Source organism: Daldinia vernicosa, assembly GCF_022497035.1.
Source record: "Daldinia vernicosa strain CBS 139.73 unplaced genomic scaffold F5Y00scaffold_6, whole genome shotgun sequence".
Classification (NCBI taxonomy): Eukaryota; Fungi; Ascomycota; class Sordariomycetes; order Xylariales; family Hypoxylaceae; genus Daldinia; species Daldinia vernicosa.
The window spans coordinates 857478-875996 of record NW_025953922.1 but is presented as its reverse complement, the minus strand read 5'-3'; the positions used below and the strand labels follow the sequence as shown (position 1 = coordinate 875996).

The 18519-nt window shown below is 46.9% G+C and overlaps 5 protein-coding genes across 5 annotated transcripts; 3 read left to right on the top strand and 2 right to left on the bottom strand.

Annotated features, from left to right (window-relative positions):
• F5Y00DRAFT_227333 (uncharacterized protein) lies at positions 1-4101 on the bottom strand. Its single transcript, XM_048006467.1, has one exon. The coding sequence runs from the start codon at positions 3555-3557 to the stop codon at positions 255-257; it is 3303 nt and encodes a 1100-aa protein (XP_047868611.1). The 5' UTR covers positions 3558-4101; the 3' UTR covers positions 1-254.
• A 2260-nt stretch (positions 4102-6361) lies between these two features.
• F5Y00DRAFT_227308 (putative glyoxal oxidase) lies at positions 6362-11026 on the top strand. The gene is made up of 6 exons (XM_048006466.1): positions 6362-7076; positions 7128-7252; positions 7305-7494; positions 7587-7720; positions 7775-7836; positions 7993-11026. Exons 1-6 carry the CDS (start codon positions 6943-6945, stop codon positions 10813-10815), a joined length of 3468 nt encoding a protein of 1155 aa, XP_047868610.1. The 5' UTR covers positions 6362-6942; the 3' UTR covers positions 10816-11026.
• Positions 11027-11737: 711 nt separating this feature from the next.
• Positions 11738-13192, bottom strand: F5Y00DRAFT_273208 (putative O-methyltransferase; the record flags this gene model as incomplete). Its single annotated transcript, XM_048013134.1, has 4 exons — positions 11738-12566; positions 12628-12751; positions 12804-12930; positions 13073-13192. The coding sequence occupies 4 exons, from the start codon at positions 13190-13192 to the stop codon at positions 11738-11740; spliced, it is 1200 nt and encodes a 399-aa protein (XP_047868609.1).
• Positions 13193-14291: 1099 nt separating this feature from the next.
• F5Y00DRAFT_273207 (uncharacterized protein) lies at positions 14292-15237 on the top strand (the record flags this gene model as incomplete). The annotated part of the gene is made up of 5 exons (XM_048013133.1): positions 14292-14529; positions 14585-14702; positions 14765-14832; positions 14902-14932; positions 15018-15237. The coding sequence occupies 5 exons, from the start codon at positions 14292-14294 to the stop codon at positions 15235-15237; spliced, it is 675 nt and encodes a 224-aa protein (XP_047868608.1).
• Positions 15238-15850: 613 nt separating this feature from the next.
• F5Y00DRAFT_258530 (uncharacterized protein) lies at positions 15851-16614 on the top strand (the record flags this gene model as incomplete). The annotated part of the gene is made up of 4 exons (XM_048010722.1): positions 15851-15922; positions 16002-16180; positions 16257-16386; positions 16465-16614. The coding sequence occupies 4 exons, from the start codon at positions 15851-15853 to the stop codon at positions 16612-16614; spliced, it is 531 nt and encodes a 176-aa protein (XP_047868607.1).
• Positions 16615-18519: the final 1905 nt, after the last annotated feature.

Below are 18519 nucleotides of genomic sequence, written 5' to 3'. Positions count from 1 at the left end.
CCTATGACGATCATCTTTCATCTATCTATATCTATCTTTATCTTTCTTTATCTACGGTGGGGCGTCTATTTAGTAAGTCATCAGACTCATTACCCCTGAATTTGACCCCTTTTCTATATCGAGTGTTGCTCAACTCGTTGACTATGAAAAGTGGAAGAAAACTGTTCATATTGATACAGTATCTACCTTATGACTATAAGCGCTGAGCTACCCATTCAAGTAGTATTTCTCACGTTATAAATATAATAACGCTTTCATTCTTCGTCTAGCTTTTCAGCCGCTGCCTCCCAGTCCTCTTCGACAGTCTGTTCCTCCATCTTCTTCCTTGGCTCTTTCCTTAGAGCGATGAACCCATCCCTACGCGGCATAGCGGAAGCTGCCGGAGAGGTAACTGGCTTGGGGCGGGCAGAGCGGCGCATAACCGAGCTCCAACCCTCGTTCCCTTTGCCCTGGGCATCTTTCTCGCTCCGTAGTACGTTCAAATGCTCGTCAACATGACAGAGAGAAACGTCGCTGGCAAATCCTGAGCTCGTAACCTTGGCTAGTAAACTAGGTTTAAGAGATGAAAGCGATGATTCTAGATTTTGTGGACTTGGCGGCCCAGAGCCCTTGATAACGACTTCGTTGGAAGGTAGGAAACTTGTCTCGAACTTGATATCTGGATAGGCAGCATACTCTCGCTGAAGTGCTGAATCAAGCTCCTCGATAGTCAAACCAAATTGCGGTGCCGATAAAAGTAGAGCGTTAAAAGGTTGTCTCGTCGAGATATGTTCGCTAGCTGCTGCTGGTGCTTTTGTAGGGAGGGCTTGTGTTGGGGGCTTATTCTTTATGCATTGTGAAAGCGTTTTCATTGGCGCAGATACGAATCGCGGTGTCTTGAAGAGACATACGTGCCGATGAGGTTCTGGATCGGCACTCTCGCTGTCAAATCCGAAGTCTTCAGCGAGGGAATGAAGAAACGCTCGCTGGGAAGACTTCATTGGTTTAAACCGGATGAACTTTTGCGTCGAGTCTACTGCGAAGACGCGAAGTTCCCGTTCGTATGTCTGGGCGAACTGCGGATCGTCCTTGTAAAGCTTGATAGTCGTGTTAGAATATGGCACATGATCATCCGTGTGAGTTAGTGGATCGATATTTAAGGCGTTTGCCAAGAGAGCATTTCGCTGCAATCGAAGACATTCTTCATCGCACTTGATCGTATCCCGCTGGGGCGATGAATTGCGCTTCGTAGCTAGGCATCTAACCTCCTGCTTTCTACGTTGGCAATCGCAAGTGATAAATGTTCTCGCTTGACATGGCTTGTCCTCCTTACACGGGTATGGGGCATGGCACTGTTCGGCATCCAGATGCCCACAAGTCCGTTTCTTGCCACAGGGCTGTTTACATCGAGACCCTGCGATATCAGCATCTTCACATTCACCTAGGCGGTGGCAGGTCTTCTCGCATGCGTGAGCGCCACACTTGAGCTTCTTCCCGCAGGGTAAGCCGCAAAGTGGTTCTTCAAACCAGCAAGGCTGGTTCTTCAGCGCCTTCTTACCGCAGACGCATCGTTTCTCAACCAAGAACGGGCATTTCGGGCACGGCTCTCCGTCGGGATGGCAATTATGAGATATTTGAGGGTGACCGCATGGACGAGGTCTGGTACAGTCGAAGCGGCATTCTGGCGCTTGTGTACCACAAGGCTGCGGTGGTTGGAGAATTGTTCGGCCACAGTTGCAGCTGATTTCCTCGAAAATAGCTTCGGGACACGAAGGACAAGATCCCTTGTGGCACATTTGTTGACATTGATGTCTTCCACATTTTAAAGCCCGTCCACAGGGGCGAGTACAGATGTGTTCCGCTTCCACCTCATTATTTGTCGGACCAGCGTTCCTGTTCTTCCGTCTGGCGGCTGCTCGTTCCATTGCCTTCTTTTCTCCGGAGCAGCAATGCTCGCCATGCTCATGTCTCCCGCAATTGAGCTGTACCCGGCAAATCCTCATGCACTCGGGAGTCGCAACTGTTCCTTGGTGGCAGATCGAGATCGCCTTCGTCCGGCCACATCTGCAGTTAATTTCCACTGCCTGCATACATGGCGCACAAGATCCAGTATGGCAAGTGTCTTGGCAAGAATGTCCGCACGACAGTGGTTTGTTGCATGTCTTCCCGCAATTGGGTATCGGATCTTCGCAACTCTCCCTTGGCTGATCTAGAATATCAACCAGTAGTGTTTTCCCGCACGGGCAGTGGGTGATTAAATCAGGAGAGAACGGACAATGCGCGTCCTTCTCATCTTGAGGATGGCAGTTCTGTTTACAGCGATGCCTTTGGCAATCAAAGAATCTGCCACAGACAGAATTGCAATCAAAGGTACCCCAGTACCAATGATCAGGTAAATCCTCCCTGTCCACGTCGTCTGCCGCTTTGACTTGGCGGTGATTAAAAGTTTCTCCTCTGTCACCACGCTGTTCGCAAGGAATGTTTTTGGACTCACGGCCACAATAACAGAGAGAGAAGACAGGAATATCACAACTGCCACAGAGGCCGGGATGACACTCCCTTTGACATTTATGCTCTCCGCAGGGAAGTTCATCCCCGCAGACCCCGTGACAACTCCATCCATTAACATAATCCGTCTCGCCACAGCGCTTTGTAGATGTATGTTGGCCACAGAAACAGGATTGAGTCGGCCCCATGAGCTGGCAAGGTGGACAGGGGCCAGCATGGCATTCGAGGGGGCATGGGTGAGGACAAGTCGCTCTGGGCTTCGAGCATGTCTGGCCACAACTATGGGGACCAACCCCGGGAACCGATCGAGGGTTGATCTCCTTACCACACCAACAGTGATAAGTAGTAGGCTCATCGGTCAAAGGGGAGTTGCATCCTGGGCACCTCCAGTTGATTTGGTCCGAATTAATCGTCCGGTTGGAGAACCATTTCTTAACGCAGGTCATATGCGTTACGGTCCAACATATAGAGCATGACCAGACCTTGGAGTTCCGCAGAACCTCATTCGTGCAAATCACGCATTCATAATGTCCGTTATCAATATCATCAGAAATACGCGTAGTGAGATCAGATGCATTAGACTTCGGAGCTTTTCTGCCGCTACTGCTCTTCGGCTGAGGTTTTATGGCGGTACTATTACTTCGGCCAGCTAATGGTTGGCCGGGGATAAATTCCATAACTTCAGCATTTAAAGACGTCGAACTCGTGGCACCGGATTCCCCGGCATTGGTTGTCAGGTGACCGCCAAAGTTTCGGGGCCTGCTCATTGTCGCTCTCTGGACATTTTCACCACGTCCTCTCCTTTGACCCCTGGAGGCTCTCCGACCTCTATCACCTCGACTGCTAGTATTTGAGGGTGCTACGGCCGGAGAGGCGACAGAAGTTTCAGGATTTGCTGGTGACGTCTCGTTCCTCTCAACGACTTGCAGACTACGTTGACCTCGATTGCCGCGACCTCCACGGCTCCCACGACCCCCACGACTGCCAGACGTTCTCCCCCCTCGAGGGCGATGGCCACGATTCCTCGATGCGGAATTTGACGACAGCTCGGAAGATTGTGGACCCTCCATGGTTGCTCCGTCCGTAGTTGTTAACTTCAAATGGGTCTATTAAAGCTTAGGTACCTTGGGTAGGTAGTCTAACAACTGAAGCCTGAAGGATTATGACTAGACCACCTCGTAATGCGCTTTTTGAAATACAGCGGCTTTGAAAGATGCTAAAACCAATGACTCGTTGATATAAATGTTTGTAAGTAGCGCTGCGTGGCGAGATATGAATTAAAGAAAGACGTTTGAAAAAAAGAAAAATAGAGAAGGATTTCGTGAGATTCGTGAGTTAAAGTTAACCAGTGATAAAACTCGGATGCCACTTCCAACGCTTCATAGAGCCGTTTTGTGGCGGATAGCTTAGCTTATATCCACCAAGATGGAAATATGCGTGAGGCAACAATAGGTAACTACCTTGTTAAAACACAATCCTTGTATAGGATTATGAGATCATTATGTGTAGCATGCAAGGCTATGAGTCAAAGTCGAGAAAGAATGGCTAAATTCGGATTTAGTGGAGATTTCGTAAGGGTCGAGGCTTTGCATGGGGTACATAGTAGACCCTACAATAGCCCTACAAACAAAAGATCGTAAGGTTGCGACCCGCTATCTAGGCGGTACATATCCACTATTACATAGCGTTTAACCAATGTGAGTTTTAGTGCTCGCGAGTCGCGACCACCGGACTAGTGTACGACCAGGGATTATGTAAGCAATGGCACGCCTCAATTAGAATGATAGGTACAGGTCTCTATGTATTTCCAATGTTCCAATCCGTTCCAATTTGAAAAACTTTTAATTCCTTTTGAATTTACCTAGGTCTACGGATTCCCATTAGGTACACTATTACGAGTTGTTGATGTCTCGGAACATTGATTATCCGCATCAGACTATGATAAATCATTATTCGCCGACTCCTATGACGCGAGTAACGCGAGATTCTTTATACGACGAACCTAATAGCTACATACCTAGTAGAGGGTACCTCACTTTAGGTATCGACATTCCCCCGAATGCCATCTTATTATGACTGTTTGGCATCTAGGCCTTATCAGATATTAAATTGATCTTAAGTGGTTGATATATCCCGATTTTAGAGTTGATAGCCTGCTGGAGAGCTGAGGAGCTTTCGGCCCTATTCAACAAGTCCCGAACTTATGTATGACTGCCAGCTTTCACTCGCTACGACGCTATCCCGACGAACCTAAGTCATGGGGCTTCCTTACCGGCTTCTGCACTTCTATGCTTACTCGATTACATGAGTTTCAGTTCATTCTAATGTAACAAAGAGCAGCTTGCATATAGTTACGGGCACCAACTATTCATCACGTGTGCTGAGTGGCGTCAAGGAGGTCAATTTGACTGCTTCTCTATCACTTATCATCTAACCTAGAAATCTTGCGTCCCTAAATCTTTTCCTAAATCTTAGGGCGGCGATGAATGAACTAGAGTCAGGAGTGTGAGTATTGGTTAGGGTTTGATAGTAAAGATAGAGGAGCCTACGTATCTTGATATAGGCTAATTCGACGCAGCCTACCTAGGTATTATACAAAGGTGCCACCGGTCTCTAGCAATGAGGCCCTTAACAACGAGAGCCTGATGGAAAATCCGCTCGGAGATTCTCCAACTCGCAGAAATGCGCCTCTTAAAACCGCACTAGGCGCTGAAAGTTGCGCACCAGTCTTCGGAGGCGATGCATGTATTGGGCAGCTAAAGTCAAATTTAGTAGCAAAAAAGCAACCTCATGGGAGATATCATAACGTTACAGCCTCCTGCAGTATAGGATCCGAGAGCTGACAGTGTTAACCAAGAATGAGAACTTGTGGACTTCCGCTATTGGTTCAAGTAAGATAAGAAAGCCATTCACCATCATCATACCTGCAGCAAACCTCGTATGCACCATTGGCACTGGAAGATCTGCATTAAAGAGACTTACCTGCCGTCCATGCCTGCTCGAAATGCAATACAACCCGATATCAACTACATCTTATCGTCACCTGGTGAATACTCAAGTACCTACTTATCAGCCTCCAGCCTGGGACTTTTTTTCTAGTCAAATTTGCTTATTACCTGTCCTGTTGTCTGAATTTCAAAATCATTAATAACTTATAGGAAGGCAATGCTGCTAACAACCTGATTATCATAGGTTGGCTTACTAAGAACTTCGGAAAGAAGTGTATAGAGAAGCACAGAAGTCTACCTACAGTTAACCAATAATTATAAAAACCGGACTTCGTCCTGGATAATTAAGTGGCTTAAATAGTTTGGTGAGGCTAATGCAGCCTATAGAAAAGATGCACTGGTCGTACCGCCGCTCTAGCCAGGTGACGCAACGGTCAAAAGCCACATCATTAGAGAGGTAAACGCCGGATTGGCAGTTGCTTCTCAACTTCCACTCGATACAGCATCCCGAAGTCTTTACTTTCATGATATGTCATTGTTCAACCCCCTGCAAGTGCATACACTATGTACATGCTATTCTTCAGATGGCAAGTATGGGATGGGCATGTACAGCCAAGACGGCGTTGGAATCCTACATGTGATACCTAATGTGTTAACAGGAGCCCGAAACTCTTTACTTTTGACAGTACCTAAGTCTTTCATTTCTCTTCTTGGGCGCTTAGGTGCGTCATTAGAAACCAGCATATTGACACGCAGCTTTACGTGAGCCTTATGCCGCGCTTCTAAGGTTACGATATAGGTTACCATATCTTCTTATCCTTGTTGCCATGCGTTGTCCCACTCTCTTTAATCCTTACCCCGGAACTCGTATCAATCAACACCCCTTATCGGCTTGTCTCCAAGAGTTCGACTGACTTATCATCTAGCTAAGCATATTCTCAACCGACCTACCAAATTACCCGATAGTCTAAGACGATATCACTTTCTAGATCGGGGACTGTCACCATCAGATTCGTTCCGATACAAGAGGGAACGGAAAGGGATAATTAGGACCCTTCCTCCCCCACGACTGAGTTCATCGTAAGATACTAGCGCATATCCGAGAAAAGGGCAACTACTTCGTACCTGTACAACCATACTTCTACGTTTCTGGTAGAGTCTGGACTCTCTTTTGCCCAGCCCTTCAACCGACTTACGCCCGTGTGGAGATTAGATATTGCTAATAAGCGATGGCGTGAATAATGCTATTGGTCTTGCCGTCCGCCTGATTCGGATCCTAACTATGCTACGTCCCGGAGTGGGTTACAACGAGGTCTAGCCGATTCCATGATCACGGGGAAAGTATAATAGCATCTTGTATTATGGTAAGATTAAGACTATATATACCCTTACAGTTCTTCGTGAACAATTTCTCGGGCGTCCTATGCAATTTCTATTCCCACAGCCTTATACTTATACCACCGAAGTTTGTGGATAGGTTCTTGGGCTTCTTAGGAAGCTTACCATCATGCGGGCTATTCAGGCTTTGTCGTCGTTTTTCTTTACTATATCCTTAACATTAACATCTTTTTCTATAGCACAGCAAACAGTCCTAAGAGTTAATCAACTCAACGGAAAATGGCACCACAAGGGGTGTTATGTGTAAGTAACTTGTCCCTAATACTATGAACGTCGATGCTAAGTGACTCTAAGCGACGCTGGTCGGATCATCAACGTGGCTGCAACCACTTCGGATACTAAGACTCCGGAGAACTGTGTCGAGTTCTGCGATAGTAGGGGGTTTGCTTACGCTGAAGCTAAACACCATAACGAGTGCTGTGAGTTCACTCCCCACCTAAGCATGATCCTGTTTGTATTAACCATGGCTAGATTGCGGGAATGAATTAGCTAGTGGGGCCTTAGAAGTTAGAGATTCGAGAAAATGCTCATCAGGTTGCTCGGGCGACGATGCAGAGGCATGCGAAGGTTCAAATTGGTTGACCTTATTCTTCAACCCGTATAGCGCAGGCCCCAGGCCAAATATCGACATCCCAGACTGGGTGCATATCGGCTGCTACTCGTGAGTCTCTATCTTTTGCCACTAGTACAGGTGTGGTCCAACTAGGCCCCAGCCTCAAGTTGCTTCAAGTTGTAGTTAACATGTTCCACAAGCGAGGGAATCGACGGCCGGTGCTTGACGTATAAAGCACCCATCTCTACCATGCCGGTCGACGCAGAGAGCTGTACGTCTGTATGTCTTGCAGCTGGTTACACCTTTGCCGGTACCAAGAATGGCGATGAATGCTGTAAGCCACTGTTTGACTTCTTCAACTAGGGTGGTGCCAACTAACCAGTAATAGATTGCGGCAATACTACTGCGAATGGCGCCGTATTATCCGATGGATGTGATACGGCTTGTAAGGTATGATCCTTCAGGCGTGTTTCTATATCCCTTCTCTTCTATTACACAAACGGGCTATTTGATTCCAATCATCCATAAATAATAAGCTTCCAAGGGTGGCACTATAGAGCACAAATCGCATCTGCTGGGTGTTATTACTAACATCGCCTACCATAGGCAAATGATTCCGAGGTATGCGGTGGACTCGACCGCTTGAATGTATATAACTTTAAGAGGACGCCTAGCGGATCCACCAGGGCCAGCTCCAGGGCTGCCCCTGAGACGCTCTCTGGCACTCTCTTAAAAGCGACGACCTTGTCGATAGTTGCTCGTTCAATTGTCCCAAGAGATGCTACTACTGAGCCAGTTGCTACTAGCACAAGTAGCGTTTCATCCGCAAGCTCAAGTCCTACGGCGCCTTCGCAGCCCTCCGTCATAGGTGATTACATTTGGTATGGCTGCCAGACCGAAGCTACTAACATCCGTGCACTGAGCCTGTATACCTACGCCGATGATGCTATGACATTAGGTAGCTGCCAGACTTTCTGCAGCGGCAAGGGGACAACGTACTTTGGTGTTGAGTATGCCCGCGAATGCTACTGTGGCAACAAATTCGAAGCAGGTTCCGTTGAAGCCCCTGAGAGCGACTGCAATATGCTCTGTGCTGGAGACCAATGGGCATATTGCGGCAGTGGCAATCGCCTCTCTGTATATATAAAAAACGGAACTTCGGTCGCGACAAGTACTGTTAGTTCGGGTCCGACTAGTAGTGATCCTGGGACACCAGAACCTACGGGGTTTCCTGATGGCTGGACCGACCAGGGCTGCTGGCAAGATGGGCCCAATGGTCGTATCATGCCAACTTTCCAAGCTCCCGACGACTCTCAGTTGACACCACAGAAATGTGCGCAACTCTGTGCTGATAACAACTATACAGTATCGGGTACCGAGTACTATACGCAGTGCTTCTGTAGCAATGCTATCTACAACGGTGGCGTCCGAGGCGAAGACACTTCGAAATGCTCGACGCCTTGTGGAGGTAATAGTCAAGTCATGTGCGGAGGTGCCGGATACTTGTCTATCTACTCGAAGGGTACACCACAGACGTTCAAAGAGCCTGCTCCGCTACAAGAAGTGAACGGTACTTGGACGTATCAAGGCTGTTATGAGGACAATGTTAATAATCAGAGGACCCTTTTTTGGTCCTTAACGTTCCTCACCCCTATGACCCCTGAGCAATGTCTAGGGAAATGCGCTTCTTTTGGTTATGCCGCTGGCGGTTTGGAGTATGGCCAAGAATGTTATTGTGGTGACCCAATGGATGTTGATGCGTCCGGTGCCACTATAAAGCCTGAGAGCGAATGCAATATCGCATGTGCCGGAAATGCTTCTACGATATGCGGAGGCGGTGCTCGGCTTTCAATGTACTATTGGACCGGTGAAACGCCCCTTTACGTGTTTAATTACCCCGAAGGAAATGATGCAGGTTCCTACTCCAATTTGGTCGGCGGTGTTGTTACCCCTTTGATGACCATGCAATCGATCACCGGCAAGGTTACTTTCCTGGAGAAATGGGGAACCGGCGCAGCAAATAGCACGGGGGCCTATGAACTAGACCTCAGTTGCCTCGACGATTTCGATGCTGCCTGGAGGACCATGCACGTTAAGACTGATATCTTCTGCTCGGCGGGAGTTATTCTGCCCGATAAGGCAGGACGACAGCTTACTATCGGTGGCTGGTCCCTCGACTCGACGTACGGCGTCCGTCTATACGCGCCTGATGGGTCGGACGGCGTAAAGGGCACAAATGACTGGGAAGAAGACGTCAATACTCTAAAGCTTCAGAGAGGACGATGGTACCCAAGCGCTATGCTTATGGCGAACGGGTCCATTTTAGTCGTGGGTGGTGAGATTGGTTCAAACGACAAGCCCGAACCTTCTCTTGAGATCCTTCCTAAAGTTGGTCCCTATCTCAACATGGACTGGCTTGAGCGTACAGATCCGAACAATCTATATCCGTTTTTGGCAGTCCTTCCCGGCGGCGGCATTTTCGTTGCGTACTGGAACGAAGCCAGGATCCTGGACGAAGTTACCTTTGACACGATACAGACTCTACCAAACATGCCTGGTGCTGTCAACGATGACCTCGGAGGTCGTACATATCCTCTTGAGGGAGCTACTGTTCTCTTGCCCCAGTTTGCCCCTTATACGGATCCTCTTGGTATCCTCCTATGCGGCGGTTCGACTGATGGCCATTCTGCTCTCGACAACTGCGTGTCCACGTACCCCGAAGCGCCCAACCCCGAGTGGACTCTTGAGCGTATGCCTTCCAAGCGTGTCATGAGTTGCATGGCGCCCTTGCCAGATGGAACCTATCTTATTGCCAACGGCGCCCACGAAGGCGTTGCCGGTTTCGGTCTTGCGGATGATCCCAACTACAACGCTATCCTCTACGATCCATTTAAGCCTATCGGCTCCCGTATGTCCGTCATGGCCAACACAACCGTCGCACGTCTCTACCACAGCGAAGCCATTACTCTTCTCGACGGCCGCGTCCTAATTACGGGCTCCGACCCCGAGGACGGCAAGCATCCCCAAGAGATGCGCGTCGAAGTCTTCACACCCCCATACCTCTACAGCAGTAAACCACGCCCGTCATTCACCGTCACGAACAAAGATTGGGACTACAACGAGGAGGTCGCCTTCGAGCTGGGCTCGGAACCCGAGGGAGAGATCCAAGTCTCGCTGCTCGGCGCGGTATCTAGCACGCATGGCAACTCGATGGGAGCGCGGACCTTGTTTCCGGAGGTCTCGTGCGACGGCACTACGTGTACCGTCGTCGCACCCCCGAGGGTTCACATCGCTCCCGCTGGGTGGTATCAGATGTATGTCTTGCAAGACAAGATACCGGCCGTCGGCACCTATGTTCGTATTGGAGGCGACCCGGGTAAGCTTGGGAATTGGCCGCCGGGCGACGACTTTACTCGGCCGGGCGTCTGAAAAAGCTGCATGCTTTTTTGTACTATAAGTATGTCTACTTGTATGCTTACTTATGCTCCGGAAGAACACGGATAGGCTTGGCTTGGTTCAGAGTAAAGGGGCTGGACCAGGAACTGGAAGGGAAAGAGAAGGAAAAGCGTGGAGTTGACAGTATAGATAAACCGCCGTTATATCCTGTTGGTATCAGTAATATATAATGTTCATACCGCGTCTAGTATTTTGTTTCATTCGCGTTGTCCTTGTTGGTATCTAGATAAGGTAGGATTCCCTGTCGTACCTGTTTATCCTACCTTACCGTATACCTCTCGACAGAAGTTTCAGGGGTGCCCGCATTATGGGATTTATTAAGAAACAAATAATACATCCCATAGCACGCCTTATCCCAAAATATTTTCAAAGTGTACTGGGTTAACTACAAGCAAGTTGTAGGACAACCCCGCCACCTGGTTGCCAGGCAGCGCCGACAGACATAAGTAATGCGTTAGCAACACACTCCTTCACCCCTGATCAATGACTGTGTAGTCAAATTGGTCGTGATCAAGCAGCTGTTGAAGTAGGGTCAGAAATAATTCCTCGAGGAGTTTTTCGTAGGACCTTGGTTCGAGCCACTGTCGAGGCGGCAGGCAGACCAACTGTTCGGGTCAATCGACAGTGGTTCGAATTCAGGGTTCCGATCTTTTTTTGCACTTTTTATATTTTTTATATTTTTTTTAATTAGTCACTTCCCTTTTCATTCATTACACCTGAACGGGTTCCTTTTCTGTTCTGTTTGTCCTTTGATATATGCAAATGAGGATGCGAGCAATACGTAGAAATAAATTCTGTTGGAATATCAAGAGATATGAATTTACCTGAGACTAGATAGACTACTGGTGTAAATAACTATTTGGTCTAGATGGCCCCGTAGCTCATGACATAAATTTCATTCTTTGACCATTGCTTCTACCATACCATCGCTACCCACTTCCGGGCCTGGCCAGACTTTCACAACTTCGAAGCCAGCTGTCTCCAACACTGCGCGCCACTGTCGCTCGGTGCGCTCCATACCTGCGTTGAAACACATCATCGTTATGTCAAGCATGGCGTAGATTGGGGAGGCTCCAGTTTCTGGTATGATCATTTCATGTAGGAATAGTTTCGAATACCCTGGCTTCATGGCGTCTCTTACATGCTTCAATATTTCCAAGCATTTGTAATCAGACCAGTCATGTAATATGTGATGATAGTAGTATGCCCTTGCACCTAGTGTATTAAAACATAAGCGGGCGTCAAAAAGATGAGGTATAGGGGAAGGGGGTGAAATAAAAATAAGCACACCTTTGACGGGTTGTTCAGCGAAAAAGTCGTAGTACATTGGCTCGATCGCAGGATCAAGGTCTCCAATTGTGTCGATGGCAAAGTCCTGAAGTACCAGTCGACCCTTATTAGGGTACTTCTTGTGGAAGGCGACAAGGTCATGGCCCTTACCACCGCCAACGTCTACGAGTAAGGCCGAATCTGGTACTGCGCCATTGAGCAACTCTTCGATTGGGTACCAGTCGAGCCACATCTTCCTTGCTCCCAATGTATTTCCCATGAAATTATTAAAGTCCTTCTGAACTCGAGGGATCGAGTTGAAAAGTTGGTAGGATGTTAATTTCGTTTGAAGGGCATATTGCATGAATCCGTCATGGGGGTCCGTTGGACAACTATAACCAGCTTCTTTGAGGTATTTCGGTGCCTTGCTGGCTGCCCCCGCTACCATCTCACCGCTTGTAAAACCTCAGCAAGGAGTGCCCCGAAGTAAAAATGCTTGAGGGACAAGAAGCTCACATCACTCGAATCCCAGCAGAGATCCCTTCACTGGCCATCGCCTTTGTGACTGGGGTAGCTTGCCATACTTCTTCACCAACTTGATTCAAAAAGTTCACTGAAGCCAAAGCCCGGAGTAGTCGAGCTGGAATCGTTAGCAATAGCAGTCTATGTCTCTGGTGTTGAATAGATCGTACTAATAAGTAGCGCTTCTCCACCAGAGAGCGACGCGAGCTCTTCAGACGTGATTGCTTTGTCATGATTCACAATATACTCCAAGAGGTTCAAGTCGACAACGATCCTGGAAGCAATCGGAATAAAAGACTGGGTTTAACTTGTTAGCATGAGTATTAGGTACGACGACGGGAAGCAAAAATAAAGTTGACTAGGTAAATTACAGAAAAGATTAATTCGCCGGCAACATCTTGAGGCCGCTCTAGACTCGTAGTGAGTTCTCTACTTAAACGTAGAGCTTCGACTCTGGTGATTGGTCATTAGCCAGCTCAAGTTTTGAGCTGAGGCCACCGAGCTGTTTGATAATGGCGGCAATATTGCCTGACTCGACGGGATTTCCGGTCATCTTCATGCTGAGAAAGTAGGTAGGTAGGTAATTTTGTGGTTAAAGTACAAAAGGCTTGAGGATGGTGAGTTAGAAGATGCTGGAAAACTGGCGGGTAGAGCCTCTACTTATAGACTTTCCTCCATACCTACCTCCTAGGTATCTAGATACCTTACGTTCGTAGGTAGTCAGCACTGACAACTAACTCCAAGAGCAAGCCAGACATGCACATTCCCAGTTTTGGATGCGCCTTTTTACTCCATTTCTTATAAACCAATGGTACTTGACGGCGGCTGAGACTGCGCGCTCACCGGGCACGCCGATCCAGGCAAGGGTGGCAATTAATCTACACGTGGACCTCAGGTATCTAGGTATATATCTAGTTTGTCATAATCATATGGCTTTGTCCGGCTTTCTAAGCTGTATAATGCATTGAGTACCTGCCATGGGTTACTTTACGTAGGTAGGTATTCACCTGTAGGTACGCTTCTTTCTTTTGTATATCGGGATAACCGCCCATCTTGTAGCTATTCTAGGTAATATCAGGGGTAAAAGCGAGCCTCTCATTGTTTATGAGGCATTGTCTAGTTCGACTACTCGTTAGACGTACCTGGCATATTAGCAATATAAGTATCACTCACGGGAAGCAAGCTTACAATTGTTTTAGCCTTGTTTCCCGTCTTTATTCTTTAAACGTTGACATATTCTCTTACGTTAGGTACCTAATACACTCCAGAATACAGATATCCAAACATGGCTACGACGACGAGTAACCCATCAACACGTTTAGGTACCAACATAATCGCAATAATATGGATATTATTCGTATTTTCTACTGCAGTAGTTGTCTTCCGGCTATGCGTGCGCCCTTGTCTCCGCCCTGGTAGAAAGTTTACGGCTGATGATTATATTGTTGTCATTACCTATGTAAGTACTTCAATTCCTCGTTTCTAGCTTCGCAATCTAACAAGTCACCTCGTCGTAGCTATTAAGTATAGCAAACAACATATTCTTAACTATCTCGGCAGCCTGGGGCTTAGGGCAACATATCGATACTATTATACACGATCGTCAACGTATTCAGTATATCATAAAATGGGTGTTCCTAAGTGAGGGTTTCGCCATTATGAGTGCTGGATTCTGTCGTATATCGTATGCTATCCTGCTTCTGAGCATCACACCGCCATCTAAACGACCCCGTAGGTTTCTATGGACTGTTATCGGCATCCAATTCGTATTTGATGTGGTAACTGTAATCATCAGCTATGTTCAGTGTCGTCCTGTCGAGGCGTTCTGGGATACTTCTCTCGATGGTCACTGCTGGCCTCCATATGTTCAGCAATACATGGGCTTTCTCCAAGGCAGTAAGTAGTTTCGTCAAAGCACCTAAACAAGTACTCCTAGACTAATCCTTTACAGCGGTGTGTTCTGCCATAGACTTAGTCCTTGCATTGTTTCCAGTGTCCATGCTCTGGAAATTAAACATGAAATGGCAACAGAAGGCATACATAAGCGGTATTATGGGAGTAGGCCTCATGTATGTATACTTACCCCCGTCAACAGGAAATCTAGACTCTAACAAGTGCTCCGCGTTGAAAGTGCTATGTGGGCTTCCATTGTTAAAACAGTGCATCTTAGAGCATTCACATCAACACAGGATCTTACATGTGAGTTATACCAGTCGTTACAGGGAATCGTATACAGTAAATAGGTGCTAACTAAATGAAATACGTTAGTTGCAATGGCAAAGCCAGCGATTTGGTGGACGTAAGTAATTCGCACCTCCTTCGTCAATAATATTCTAGTGACCGAAACCTCTTGTATTTACTAATGAATATATTGTATCATCTAGTGTGGAAGCCAATCTTATCCTCATTACTGTCTCCGTGCCGATTGTGGCACCAATTATCATGCCCCTGAAATCTCGAACGGATGCTCCAAGGGATGTACATATTAATACGTTCAACTCATGGAAGCGGGCGCAGGCTCAAAAGAAGTCGGGAACTGAGAGCTCATTTGAACTACTTCAGGGGGAGACACTTACCAGCGAGATTAGCGACATTGACCCATAACATAATCCAAGACAACCCAGTCGTCCGTATGAAAAGAATATTGTTTCTTTTGCATTAAATTGGCTTCAGTAATTCTGAAAAGAGCTCTAGCTATACCAAGGGTTTCGTATAAACCAGGTTCATAGTTCCTTATACTCTAACAGAATTATGTTCTCGTCCTTAAAAGGACCGTACTAACGAGTATCTAATTATCATGACTGATTTCCGCAACTGAATCGATCTAGAGTTATACCGGACCCGATCATTTAGTTCATAGCGTACGGGGTTTAATCGGGTTTAAGCGACGTAGGACGATCTGGTCTGGGGTTAAGGGGGTCTCAAAGCCACAATTCCCGTGAAGCAAGGAGTATAGAAGCAATACGGTCGAACAGTTATACCGACCGAAACCCACGATAGTAACGAGTAGATAGGCTAGAGTGTATCACGCCGGCTAACAACTATACAATGGGTCGATCATCATCACTTAGGATTCCAACTAGAATCAAATTATCAACGTATAAAATCAAGTTCTGTTCGCTTATAGGACACCTTTAAACTCACCAGATCAATCATTCAAGTCGAGCTGAGATATAAACTGCAAGTCTAAAGATATCACTTAACGATAACAGCAATAATGGTCGCCCCCTACGACATCCAGACGTACCTCCTCGACCGGGCCAATATCCACGACACAGTGACACGGCTCGTAAGTAAACCCGACGCCACTGGGCTTTAACCGAAATTCAAGTGGCCAAAGTCATTAATATATTATATTTCTTAACAAGACTTTCAACTGCGACCGAAAGTCGATGGACGGCCTCAGTAAAGACGTATACGCTCCCCAAGTCGCCCTAGACTACACTTCCGTGTTTGGCGGTCAACCATTTGAGACGACTAAGGAGGAGTGGGCCAAAATTATTACTTCGGCGGCAGCCAGCTTCGACAGGTGCCAACATATAGTTACGTAAGTTGCCCGTTCAATAATCACGTATTTCATTTCTCTATAGGATATCGGACAGAAGCTCATTTAATTATCATAGAGGTCTCATCATAGAACTCCCGCAGCCCTCCAACGGTGCTACTAGGCCTGATAAGTGCCGGGTTTTCGCTAACGCAACCGCCCATATGGTTCGCCAGGCAGCGAGAGGCGGGCCCATGATGCATGACGGCGTGAGTCTACTTCCCCTATGCAATCACTTTAGTTTTTCAAATTAGGAGTGGCTACCTAACGATAATATCAATAATTAGGCCTGTTTTGACCTTGATATCATTCGGATTCCGGAGCTGGAGCAAAAAGGGGAGAATCCCTGGCGAGTCAGCAAGCAGGTCGTCGAGCTTTCTTGGGAGCAGGGTAACAGGGATGTCATCGTAGACCAAGTTGCGGATATTGGGAATTAAGTCTTCGAGGTATAGTACCTTTAATAAGACATAAATTACGATGAAATTGCTCCGCTCGTATTACGTTCAGACTATGAACCTCGTACCGTTCATGGAAACCCCAATCGGGATCAAGCCCAGTTTTAAAGAGTTGTGTATGTATCTATAAACATGTTTCATTAAAAGGGACTTCTTGTCGTGGAACTTTGCTAATATTCCGGTCGTAACCACTTTGCTGACTATATCCAGCCTGTTTTACGAAGAATTGAGGGTGTTGAAGTGATCGATATAGGTCTTTATATACTACCTGCTATAGGAATATTTTCACATCTGTAATGCTTAACCCTGCATTCAATGTAGCCGTGTAACCACACCTTGGTCCTTGATGTTACCCCGTCTTCATAAACTAAGCCCTCATAGGTATATTTAACCAGTCTTCACGACAAGAACTTCTTAGTTCGAGTGAGCGGCCCAATTTACCTTTTCCATTTTTAATACCTATTCGACGTCCTTCTGCAAAGTGACAATAGCCGACGGTCTAGATCTCTCATCATACCTACCACCATAGCACTTCCAAGCGCGCCATTCAATCTACCTGTCAATATTCTTTCCCGCCCCGAGCTCATATTACATCCCATCCCACTACGAAATTAGCCCCCAAGCGACATTGCAGTAGGCTCGGGGCATATTGACCGAATCGGGACGAGAGTAGAATAGAGGCGCGCTGATAATACCACTCAGAGCTGCAGTATTAACAGTAATGGAGGTGAGTGCTTGTGCCTTTAATAAGTGTCACTGAGGCGAAGAAAAGCGATTTACTAAGCGATCCAGACCTAGTTTTGGCCATGTGTGGTGTGTCTCAGGGGTCGGACGCCTCATAACAGGGGGGACTGCTTCTGCTCGAAACAAGATTACCACGTGCTCCCCTAATAGTGACGCTTATGCCCAGCAAGTGATTATCTCGGTCTCATTTAGAGCAGATATGTTAGCTACCTACATACGGACGGATTGCCGCGGTCGCATTCATATGAACCTGCTGTCCTCGCCGTTAGACGCGTAGGCAACGACGGGAGTTTCGACGCGGGCTAGATTAATTCGGCCTTCTGCATGTTAGATGGGCTTTTAAGATAATTAATTCTACTTCGCTCTTGCGACTACGCCTACCTAAGATATGCGTAACATGTGCTGTATTCTACGGCTATTATATGAACTGCGCCCCTTTTAGCCCCCGACGTTTTGACGCGATAGACGACGGGAGATGAAAAGAAGTTGTTAGGCGCGAGTACGTGATACCAAGTTGTGACACGAGAGGTCTTAGCCTTTGTATTATACTATCGAGGTGCATATCTGCAGCGCTGCGGATCTCGATGTTGGCTGCAAAGAGTTGGATAAGGCTATTTGATTCATTGGCCTTGCCAAGATGATCTCTACGGCGCAGTAGCTTAATTAATAATTATTCCCTTTTTGTCGTAGGCTGTCCCTTAATTTCAGCTACTTGAATTTTACGTGTTCGGGCATAAAATCTGTAGCAAAGGAATCAGCATATGACTGTGATAGGCAGTTGGTCTTGTGTAGAAACTGTATGCGATAGATTTGGTGGATCAACTAACAACACATATAGAAACACATATAGAATCAACATATATAGAATTGGGAGGCTGTACATAAATCTAGATTCAAAACTATTGGAATCTCGCATGTTACGCAGGTATATGAATAATAGGAAATTCCCGCATAGCCATCGTCAGTCCGTTATTCTCGATCAGAAGACTGTAAGCTCAAGAATTAGGTACGGGCGACATTGGGGCCGACGCACGTCGTTAAAGATGGCCAATATTAACCCAGAATAATCCGGAGTTACCAAGTGAAATAGACAGATGTAACCCTAAGCACAGCTAGGCAGCTATCATTGGTGGTGTTTATTCG

Coding starts and splice junctions, on each gene's coding strand:
- F5Y00DRAFT_227333 (XM_048006467.1), bottom strand. CDS start 3,557: ATGGAGGGTCCACAATCTTCCGAGCTGTCGTCAAATTCCGCATCGAGG.
- F5Y00DRAFT_227308 (XM_048006466.1), top strand. CDS start 6,943: ATGCGGGCTATTCAGGCTTTGTCGTCGTTTTTCTTTACTATATCCTTA. Junction 7,495..7,586: donor GTGCATATCGGCTGCTACTC/GTGAGTCTCTAT, acceptor ATGTTCCACAAG/CGAGGGAATCGACGGCCGGT. Junction 7,721..7,774: donor CAAGAATGGCGATGAATGCT/GTAAGCCACTGT, acceptor AACCAGTAATAG/ATTGCGGCAATACTACTGCG.